Source organism: Rhamphochromis longiceps, linkage group LG1 (assembly GCF_057381845.1).
Source record: "Rhamphochromis longiceps isolate RC_006_pf linkage group LG1, R_longiceps_female_GT1.1, whole genome shotgun sequence".
Lineage (NCBI taxonomy): Eukaryota > Metazoa > Chordata > Actinopteri > Cichliformes > Cichlidae > Rhamphochromis > Rhamphochromis longiceps.
This window is the reverse complement of record NC_140557.1, coordinates 36,725,479-36,737,626: the sequence shown is the minus strand read 5'-3', so window position 1 is coordinate 36,737,626 and position 12,148 is coordinate 36,725,479. Positions and strand designations below refer to the sequence as shown.

Here is a 12,148-nt window from a genome sequence, read left to right as displayed (position 1 = left end):
GATTGGACAGAAGTATCTTGTGACGGGCTGATGTAATTTCATTGTACTTGTCTCAGTTGTCTTCCTGCATAAAATTTAAAGTGAGTGTGAAAGGCAGGGTTCATACGCCTTTTTCAGGGTCAAATTCAAGCACTTTTTAAGCACTTTCAAGGTCCCTTTTCAAGCTTTTCCAGCACACCCCCCACACGCAATGCATGCTTCAATTCGCATCACCTCAGTAAGACCATGTGAAAAGACACCTTTGCTCCCCTTCTGTTAAGACATAGAAAAACACACCGCACAAAAATACTGCAAAAGGAAACCGTTGCCTTATATACATAGTGTATAAACTCAAAACGCACATTTCACTTAAAAATTAAGATGTGAAAATGTGAACAAATCAACTTGTTAGAGATATTCTTCTCCTGTTGAAAAAAAGTCTTCTCATCAGATATTGATGCTTCTTAAAATAGGAGACAGATGTTTGTTTTTTAAGTGAATTCCCAATAAAACTGTTTTATTGCTAACTACATTGCTGTCTGTATTAATGCTGAAGTCCTAAATGATCACCTTTAAAGTGTTTGTGCTAATAACATGTCAGACAGGCATGGAGAACAGCACTGACTGTAGGGCTGGGCGATATGACCCAAAATTCATATCTCGATATTTTTTAGCTGGATGGCGATATAAGATATATATCTCGATTTTTTTTTTAAGCCATAAAGTAAGAACAAAAAGAGAGTTCTTAGTCAAAGCTGTGTCCCAGATGTCACACAGGCACTTTTATTAACATACAGCACAGATGTACATGAAAAATTACTCAAAATTAAATTATGAGCATTCATTAAATAATAATGCTCCATAAATAAAAGAAAACAAGGTTGTTTTTGTGCTAAACAAAGAGCTCACAATTGTGCAGTCAAAATGTAAACTAAAAGACGCTGAGCGTAATAACAAAGACAGACAGATTTCACAGCTGCTCTGTTCCCAAGTTTTACTGTGTGACTGATAGCCTGGAATTTGAAATCCGCTTCATAACCACGTCTCTTACAGGTGCCATTTATGGTCCTTATCCACACACAATACGGTAATATTACGTTGATGCACAGTACGTATCACTCCGCGAAGCTCCTCGGTAGCCGTAATGCGCCGACAATCTATCAAGCGGTGCAGCTCCGTAGCTTACCAAAGTCGTACTCAAACATTTTTGACAGATTGCTGAGCGCCGTGTACCACATAAAATCAGTTCGCGGCCATCAAGCACAACCAGAATTCATACATAAGGCGCGCTATCAACTTTTGAGAGAATGAAAGGATTTTAGGGTTAGTGCTGTTAGCTCGTTAGCATGTTTAGCTCGTTAGCACGTTGACGCCGTCCAGCCCCACGCATGGGGCGATGCGCAGTAACTCGTTAACGGAGATTTGCCGTGTCCGTCTTGTCGCTGCCTGCATGTGAAGCGATGGGGGAGGAGGGGGAGTTGTCTTCAGTGAAGGCGAGGCGGAGTAACGTTGCGTAGAGACAAAAGTGGACGAAAGAGAGGCAAACTTGCGGCTCCACAACTATAATTATAACGTAACATAGACTATATCGATATAAAGGATATTGTCACATCTTATATCTCGTATAAAAATATATCGATATGTTTTAAAAACTCGATATATCGCCCAGCTCTAACTGACTGTTTAAGTAGTTTAATGTGCAGGTGCTGACCATAAACACATTTTGAATGAAAGCCGGGGAACTTTGGTAGCACAGAAACAAGTGGCTATTCTTTGTGACCATATGGCTCGGTCCCTCATATTACCATTATTTCACCCAAACGCACCAAGTTAATACTTAAAAAAGCTGCAGAAATACATAGAAATATAAACAGTACTTGGTGACAACTTTGCTTTTAGCCTTTAACCCTCTGGGGTCCAGGGTGTAATTGGCCGTTGTTGACTACTTTTGATTTGGCCTCTATATTTCACCTTTAAAAACTGTTTATCTTGCCAATCTGTTATTTACTCATTTTGACAAACTGTATCAGCACAATTTATCTAAATTCAGACAAAATTTAAAATACGAGTAGAAAGTGATATTTTTGACTGTAGAAACCACAAGCATATTTAAGGAATCATTTTCATAACTTAAAATACAAATAGAAATTGTACATTTTTTAAAAATATGCACAAGTTTTGCAAACAACAAAGTTATATGGTACTATTTACCTAAAAATGCAGCCAAGGCTCAGACGTTTTTTATATAACCATTTAAAACTATTTACAGAACAATCAGGTGCTCTGCATCAAATAAGAAAGCACACAAATTATTTATGCCACTCCAAAAAATAGTTTGTGTCCACTATAACACAGATGAGAACAGCACAGGGATAAACCTGCAGGTCTGACAGCAGGTGTGTCACTCAGCGTTTACACTGCAACCTGCCTTTGGTGGCTTTTTTGCAGCAACTGTGACGATCACTAGTAGAACTGACACACAAAACAAAACAACAGCTACACAAGACAACACACTAACTTGAGACTCCAAACACGGTAAACGTCACAAATCTCTCACGTATCAAAACTCTCTCTCTCTCGCTCTCTCTCTCCTAAAACTTCCCCCTCTTCCCAAACAACCAAATGCCACATGTTGCCATATCATTTTTGATTGGTTGACATGGTACATTTTTCCGCAAATAGGGAAGGAGTGTTTTTTCTTTGTCTTTTTTCACTCACAAGCAAAGCGTTTGCTAGCGCTCTCCTTAGAAAACGCCATTTTTACAGTTTCTTCCCGAAGTAAACGCCACTGTGTTATTCAGAAAAAAACCTGAAAAAAAAAACCCCCATCGGTTTTACGTGGCCTATCAGCACAATTTTAAAACTGGTATATAGTTTGAAGTCCGCACGTTCAACCTAAGTTGAAATGGAGACTCTGGGTCCGTCGACCCCAGAGGGTTAATTAGAAAGCCTTAAGTTAGCTAGTTATGTATCAGGCTAGTGTTTAAAGCTTTCACTTGAGTAAATTAGCTAACATTACTTAGCAGTGATATGTGTTAAGTTCACAGCATATTCCATAATAGCGCTGCCATACTGCATCACACTCAGTGCATTTCAATCATCTCTCCAGCGAGTTTGATAGCTAATAATAATAATCATAATTTTAAAAAAATAACACGTGTAACGTACGTATACTGGAAAATTATTTACTCACCTATCATGCGACTGGAGAGCGCAAACTGCCATTGTTGTTTTTCATCAACACTCATTAAAACAGCAACCTACAGGTATGTTAGCGCACTCATCCTGTCCGAGGGAGGGTTGGGGTCACACGTTGAAACAGACAGAGGCGCAAGGCAGCCCAGGGGTGGGGGGAATTTTGCTTTTACATTTTGCGACTCATTTTATTTCTCTATCTGATAAGAAAACTTTTCAATCAGATAGTTATTTATTGTGAATGAAATATAGTTACATTTTCAAGCACTTTTAAGCACCACATCTGAAATTCAAGCACTTTTCAAACCTTGAAAAGACGACATTAAAATTCAAGTATTTTCAAGGATTTCAAGCACCCATACGAACCCTGGATAGCGTAGTGGTTAGACTACACGCCTTTGGAACAGAGGATCGCAAGTTCAATTCCTGCCTGGGGCGTCTGTATCCAGTAAGGGTCCTAAGGCTAGACCCCCTATGCTAAGCAAGCCTACCGCAGACATGAGCGAGACAGATAAATATGAAGGCATGCCGGCTCGGACGTCGCCCGGATCAACAAGGTCCGCGTCAGGTGTTGAGGAACCAGGGCACCCTGACGAAAAGTGGGCTACTGGAACAAGAAGGCATCGGTGGGCAAGAGACGAAAACAGGGCGTTGTTGGAATGCTACTACACAAGTAACCCCGGCGGAAGGGGCTACATGAATAGGATGAGGGACCTATGGATTCTTCGATACCCAACATCCACAATGACGGCGAAACAACTAGTAGCTCAGTGTTCCAACATTCGAAAGAAGGGACTGCTCTCACAGCTAGAGATTGACGAGGTACAACACAAATGCTACGGCAAGGAGGAGTCAGGACGCCAGGTCAGGGGGGCGATATCATCACCCCCACCCGAGATTGGGTACATAGCCCCAAGTGCGATAGGAGAAGGATCGTTGAGTGTGAGAGGAACTGACCTGAAAAATAGGATCATGGCCAAGCTTGAAACCTGGATCCCCCGTAGCCGGTTACCAAGATTACGTGAAGTACCCTCAGAAGGTCTGCTAGATGATGTTAATGCAGCACTACGGGCAATACCTACAACCACGATTACCGACACTAACAAGCTGATCTACAATACGGCAGCAGTGATCAGTGAGATGCTTGGCTACAAGTTGAACAGCGACAAGGGGCAGTACCCTCCATGGAGAAGGAGGCTAGAGGGCAAGATCAAAGTAGCACGGAGGGAGGTTAGCCAACTAACGGAGTTGCAGAAAGGTAAGACAAATAAGGTGCCTAAGAAATACAGCAAGCTGTCCATACCTGAGGCCTTGGAAACTGCCAAGCAAAGACTCACAGCCTTGGCCAGCCGCTTGAGGAGGTACACCAGAGAGATAGAAGGCAGGAGAATAAACCAGCTGTTCTCCACAGAACCAGCAAAGGTGTACTCTCAGTGGCAAGGGAACAATAAGAGAACAGCACCACCAAGGCTGGAGACGGAGCAATACTGGAAGAGCATATGGGAGAAGGATGCAACCCATAACGGCAATGCTCAGTGGCTAGAGGATCTGAGGGCAGACCACAGCGACCTCCCTGAACAGGGTCCAGTAACCATCACAGTGGCAGATATCCAAGAAAGGGTCTCCAGTATGAAGAGTTGGACAGCACCAGGGCCCGACATGGTTCACGCCTACTGGCTGAAGAAGCTGACTGCACTCCACGAGCGTCTGGCAGCACAAATGAACCAGCTGCTAGTTAACGAGAGACACCCGGAATGGCTAACCGAAGGTCGGACGGTCCTGATCCCCAAGGACCCCAAGAAGGGACCGGTCCCCTCCAACTACCGACCAATAACCTGCCTCAGTACTACATGGAAGCTCCTGTCAGGCATCATATCGGCTAAGATGAACAGGCACATGGGTCAATACATGAGCGGGACACAGAAAGGAATTGGCAAGAATACCAGTGGCGCAAAACACCAGCTACTGGTAGACAGAACAATCAGCCGAGACTGCAAGACCAGACTGACCAACCTGTGCACTGCCTGGATTGATTACAAGAAGGCCTATGACTCAATGCCCCACAGCTGGATACTGGAATGCCTAGAATTGTACAAGATCAATGGGACCCTAAGAGCCTTCATCAGGAACTCAATGGGGATGTGGCGTACAACACTAGAGGCCAACTCCAAGCCCATAGCACAAGTCACCATCAAGTGCGGGATCTACCAAGGAGATGCTCTGTCCCCACTGCTGTTCTGCATAGGCCTGAACCCCCTCAGTGAGATCATTAACAAGACTGGCTACGGATACCGACTATGGAACGGAGCAGTTGTCAGCCACCTCCTGTACATGGATGACATCAAGCTGTATGCCAAGAGTGAACGAGACATCGATTCACTGATCCACACTACCAGGCTATACAGCAATGACATTGGAATGTCGTTCGGACTGGAGAAGTGTAGTCGGATGGTAACAAAGAGAGGGAAGGTAGTCAGAACTGAGGGGATTGAACTACCAGAAGGCAACATTGCAGACATAGAGGACAGTTACAAGTACTTGGGGATCCCGCAGGCGAATGGGAACCATGAAGAGGCCGCTAGAAAAGCTGCAACCACCAAGTACCTGCAGAGGGTCAGGCAAGTCCTGAGGAGTCAGCTGAATGGTAAGAACAAGATCCGGGCCATCAACACGTACGCCCTACCCGTGATCAGGTACCCTGCTGGGGTAATAGGCTGGCCAAAGGAGGAGATAGAAGCCACTGACATAAAGACAAGAAAGCTCCTTACCATGCATGGAGGGTTTCACCCCAAGTCCAGCACCCTGAGGCTGTACGCTAAGCGGAAGGAAGGGGGCCGGGGACTGGTGAGTGTCAGCACCACAGTCCAGGATGAGACAACGAACATCCAAGAATACATTGGGAAGATGGCCACAACTGACCGAGTGCTCAGTGAATACCTCAGGCAGCAGAAACCCAAGAAAGAGGAGGGAGACGAGGAACCATCATGGAAGGACAGGCCCCTGCACGGTATGTACCACCGGCAGATAGAGGAGGTGGCTGATATCCAGAAATCCTACCAGTGGCTGGACAAAGCTGGACTGAAAGACAGCACAGAGGCACTAATCATGGCAGCACAAGAACAAGCTCTGAGCACAAGATCCATAGAGGCTGGGGTCTATCACACCAGGCAAGACCCCAGGTGCAGGCTGTGTAAAGATGCCCCAGAGACAATCCAGCACATAACAGCAGGGTGCAAGATGCTAGCAGGCAAGGCATACATGGAACGCCATAACCAAGTGGCCGGCATAGTGTACAGGAACATCTGTGCCGAGTATAACCTGGAAGTCCCGAGGTCAAAATGGGAGATGCCCCCAAGGGTGGTGGAGAATGACCGAGCTAAGATCCTGTGGGACTTCCAGATACAGACGGACAAAATGGTGGTGGCTAACCAACCGGACATAGTGGTGGTAGACAAACAGAAGAAGACGGCCGTAGTGATCGATGTAGCGGTTCCGAATGACAGCAATATCAGGAAGAAGGAACACGAGAAGCTGGAGAAATACCAAGGGCTCAGAGAAGAGCTCGAGAGGATGTGGAGGGTGAAGGTAACGGTGGTCCCCGTGGTAATCGGAGCACTACGTGCGGTGACTCCCAAGCTAGGCGAGTGGCTCCAGCAGATCCCGGGAATAACATCGGAGATCTCTGTCCAGAAGAGCGCAGTCCTGGGAACAGCTAAGATACTGCGCAGGACCCTCAAGCTCCCAGGCCTCTGGTAGAGGACCCGAGCTTGAAGGATAAACCGCCCGCAGGGGCGTGCTGGGTGTTGTGTTTTTTATTTATTTATTTATTTATATATATATATATATATATATATATATATATATATATATATATATATATATATATATATATATATATATATATATATATATATATATATATATATATATATATATATATATATATATTTTTTTTTTTTATTTATTTATTTATTTATTTACTTATTTATTTATTTACATTTCATATATTTATATATTTCATTCTCTAGACCAGTTCACACAAGTCTACAGAATTCTAGAGAATTTATTTCTCTATCATTTCTGAACGTGACACCATAGAAATCAGTACAATCAAACCACGCTAGCTATAAACACATAGCTATGCCCCTCCATCCTGTTAATCCCTCTACTAAATTAAAAAAACAAAAAACAGCCATTTGACTTCTTATGTGTACCAAATCTAATTCTGATCCGGCTACTTGTGTAGTGGAGCTTGTGACTCTGGGCTATGAATAATGATGTCATCTCATTTGAACTGAAAGCATGAAGCTTTGCTAATTCGGTGAACAGCAAGGGGGCTAGGGCTCACACTGTCATGGTGAGAAAACAACACATCTGTCAAAATACTGATAGAGCCTTTCAGAGGAAAACAACAGTCTGACACCTGCTGCTGCTGGTTTGGCTGAGGAAGAAAACGTTATCAAGCTGCACACCAGTGGAGATTTCTAATTCCACGAGAAGAAAAAAAGAAAAGGAGAAAAAGGGTTAGGGCTAATGTCCTCGCATGCTGCTGTTTAATAGTGTCGCAAAGGGGAGAATATACTGCATTAAACAAAACTATGACGGTTAAGCTATCCTTGAATTTTGTTTTATAATTGACCCAAAGGCCTTTAAGCCTGGGCTTGTTAAAGTAACACTGGCTTAAGCAGCTTGATGGAAGTGTGTACACTTTTGCATTTTTTTTAGTCCAATTTTACTTTGTGCAGTTTGGGAATATACATCATGACAAATTGAGAAGGAACACTTGTCGAGAAGCAGTTTAATCAAAGTTCATTTTAGTCCAGGCTGTCTAAAAAGGCCATCTGTGTGCCAGAAGTCAGCATATTTTTCTATATGCCATCAAACATTTTAGGTCACTTCCTGTGGTTTGAGTTAAGTTACCAAGTTATGTTTCAGAAAACAGAAAAAAAAAAAAAAAAAAAAAAAAAAAAGGTAAAAATTCTGATATACAGGGCATTTTTATTTATTTATTTATTATCTTTTAAAGGTCGATGCACTCGTTTTTTTTGCTATGCCCAGTTCTGCTATACATAAACATACACACACATACGGCAGCATAAAGCAACACTTGTTCATCGTTCTGTGCTGAGGACTGAGAAGCACTGTCTTCACTTCAGCTGAGTTTTGGCCACGAGACTAAAACTCACTGTACATACGAGTATAGTTTCCACAACCAGGTCAACAACAGTCTGACTTGATTAAGGTCTCATCCACTACAGTCCTGTACAGTACTGACACATTTACAAGCTCATTTAATGTACAAGACATGGCTTTTTTTTTTTTTTTTTTTTTTTTTTTTTTAAGATCAGCATTTAAAGCGCCACATCATTATAAACATTTTTTTTTAAAGCTGTTCATATCGTTAGATTATGCGTTTACATGTATTATTAGGCATCAATTAAAAATAATGTTTACAGTAACACTCTGGCATGCTAAACTAAGACTGCCAACTCACTAAAACTAAATGTTGTTTATTTATTAATTATGTAGTCCTATTTTTTTTTTATTTTAAAATGTTGAAACCTTTATAAAAAATAAGAATTTATGGTAAACAACATTTTCTAGCACAGCTGTGTTACTTCAGCAGGCCACTAGGAGGCTGTGGCCCACAGTTCGGGAATCAATGAGTTGGATCAAAAAGTCACATCGCTCCAAGTTGCTCAGCAGCTCATATCTAATAATATACTGGCGAAAGCTGCTGCTAAAACTTGTTTTTTTTTGTAAATACTGTGGTTATTCCATTTATCTCCCTCGTCTTAAATGAACTTGACTTTACTGCAGAGTCGCTGTCAGTTTCCCAGCTTAGCATTTTTTGGACCTATCTTGCCAGATTTAAACTTCAAAATCAAAAGCATCTGAAAAATCCTTGTTGTGTTCCAACAAGTCTGGAGTCAAAATCTAAAGCTCTAAAAGCCAACAGTGTTGGGAAGGGTCAATCAGGTCCTACATCAATGTTAAAATCAATTGAGGAGATCAAGCCATAGTAAGACACCAGCTATCTGACTTTGATAGAATCTGAGAAAGAGCAAAAGTGTGCTGCTTACTATTTGTTCCAATTCTCACATGACAGAAACAGAATAGATAATATTGCACACAAACAGGTTACTGATTACTGCTTCCTGTGTCAAAAACAGAACATGACCTGAACATAGTAAGAAAATAACAACTTCAGCTAACTGAGCCGCTTAAAATGTCTTTCGTGAAAATTTGTGATTGGATTCATTAAGCGCTTCTTTAGATCACAGGAGAAACGGGGAACTTTGACAGCCACTGCATCCACCAACTACAATCCACTTTAAACCTTCCCTTAAAGCTCACAATGCTGCGCTGGAAATTTCACAGCTTTCATTGGGCAACGTTATATTATTGATTATGCAGCTTATTAGAGCACTTCTTTATAAAAGGCTCTTCTTCTTGTCCTCAGCCAAACTAAGCTTTTCATATCACAGCATTGTATTTTACAGTTAAATATGAGGATCGGTGAAAAACATACCTCCCAAGGCGTGTTCGGTCATACTCAAACACAAAGACTCAAGGCGATTATTGATGTCTGGCTCTGTCACTGGTAACTGAAGATCTGTGCAGATACAAAAACATATTGAAATCAAGAACAACAGTGAAAACATCGAGCACAAACAGATGACAACTTGACTTCCTGAAGGAAGCAATTTATTAAAAAAACAAAACAAAACAAACAAAAAAAAACAGATATGTTGCAGATTTAGCATGCTAACCCAAGGGCCTGTGTATTAGCAAATTTTGTGTCTAGCAGCCTAAATAGGAACCTAGCAACCACTTCAAACCATTTAGTCCCTAGCCACTTAAGCCCCATGCCCCCGGTACCGGGGGCAAAAAGGAGGAGATCAGGTTTAATCGGTTATAACACGGGGTGAGAAATATAAGTCCAGACATGTGTGGTATCCACAGAAACCTCAGAATCTCAGCTAAAATGTCATATAAACCATTTCTACAACCACCAAACACACCGAAAACAAACCATGATTAAACGAGCAGTTACGTAAATGTGCAGACGTCCCCTAAACAAACGAAACCGAACAAGAAATTCTTCAGACTTCATATAACCGGCTAACGAAAGGCTAGTTATCTTCCAGAGCTATTACTGACTCCAAACACCAAGTTTCACCACACTCTGACCAAAATTCACTGAATGAGCCGCCAAAGAAGACCACAAAAAAACCCACACAGCGGCGCAAATTCTATAAGACAGAAATTGGCTTACCATCCCGATTTCCTCAGTTACTTTCGCCGGTAGCCACGTGATTATCAGCAGTTACCACGCCTAACTAGCCGCATCACAGCTGTTTTCCTTTGACAACCTCCATTTTAGACCCACCTACAGACATGTGACTGGACAGACGTCATATGCAGTAAATTCGGGCCGACGTGGTTTTTGGCCTTGCAACGTCTGATTGGTTGAAGTGACGTGAACGTGGCATTGTTACATTGTTACATTTTAATCGTTTGGCTCAAACGATTAAAATGAGGTGTCAATCATGCAAATTGACCAAAAGAAACCAAAGTTACAGCCGCTCAGAGTTTAAAGGGCCAGAAGCCAATAGCATATGCTACTTCCGGTGTGGAAACACCTGTGGGGAGCTTTGTTTCCGGTGTCCTATTAGCGCCTTGTTTATGGTCCAAAACAAGTTAAGCAAATTAATGAATCAAGCGGCGATTTACATTTCTATAGATGTCTTGGGCATTTACCCAACATATCTGTAAATGATGTTCATCGACTTGTCGATATGTTTCCCCTGCGCCTCAGAGCAAAAGAGAAAGATTCAAATGTTATATTTCTCAGTATCTGTAAACAGCGGTCCCTTGTTTATCGCGGGTGTTATGTTCTAAAAATAACCAGCGATAAGTGAAATCAAGTAGCCAATTTTATTTTTTGACGGTGCAAAACGTTTTGTTGACATGGTCGACATACAGTACTGCACTTCAAAGTCACACTGCTAGCGATCGATGCAGCGATTCTGTACTGTACAGGAGAGACGTGACGGAGGAGATCGTCTGCAGCCGATCAGGACGCAGGACACAATGTGATGCACTACAAAATCTGCGAAACAGTGAGGTGAAAGGTGAACCGCGAGGGACCACTGTAATTTTGAAGGTAAGTCACAACATACCCTTCGTAAATGCTAATGTATAGAAACCCTTACCAGCAATCATTAATTTTTTGTGTGGCTTTTTTTCCACAGTTTGTTAACATGCTGTGTGGGTGTGTACCTGACTAGCTGATATCGACATAACGAGGAGACATCTAGTTTGACTATTCTTCACCTGTAGTTTGAATGTTGAACATTTGCCTGTTTAAATCATAAGACCAGTCACTATACAGAGATGTGCTTCTGAATGTGGACGATGTGTCTTCTGATTTTGTAATGCAGCTCTGCTTTCCTTGAGTGATGTAAACAACTGATCGATCTAAACTGTTTAAACGTCAAAATTGATCATTACATTTTTTTTATGACAACAGTGGTGAGTGTTCCCACCTTCTGCTCTTTGTAATTTAACGCGATCTTTCCGTTTTTGAGTTTTGGACATGATTTTGGAGCATATCTTCGCAGTAGCGATTGACTGCAAAGTAAAGCTACCGGAAATGTACAACCCTACATCCGGTCTCAAACCAGGAAGTTAGCATTTTCTCGTGCACAGGGTCTGTCACTACCCGATCCGTACCGGAAACCCGATCGGTACCCCGCATGCGCGAAAGGTGTCTACCTCCGGTCGAAGCATTTTACGATAGTTACAGGTCAGAGTACCTGTTAAGATGTTAAGAATAACAAGTATCTCTTAAAATGTTTCCGATAACAAAACATTTAATATAATGTAGACAAAAACAAAAAAATAAAAAGATAGTGACAGATCGGGACTCCCGATCCTTACTGCGCATGTGCAAAGTCGGACCGTACAA

At 42.2% G+C, this 12,148-nt stretch overlaps 1 protein-coding gene across 3 annotated transcripts in view; it reads right to left on the bottom strand.

Annotated features, from left to right (window-relative positions):
* samd4a (sterile alpha motif domain containing 4A) overlaps positions 1 to 12,148 on the bottom strand; it is a 76,494-nt gene that overhangs the window by 7,596 nt on the left and 56,750 nt on the right. For all 3 annotated transcript variants that reach the window (XM_085408093.1, XM_085408095.1, XM_085408094.1), the window contains one exon: positions 9,707 to 9,790. In XM_085408093.1, the coding sequence (XP_085264219.1) occupies positions 9,707 to 9,790 (84 nt within the window). The remainder of the gene's footprint in view (positions 1 to 9,706; positions 9,791 to 12,148) is intronic.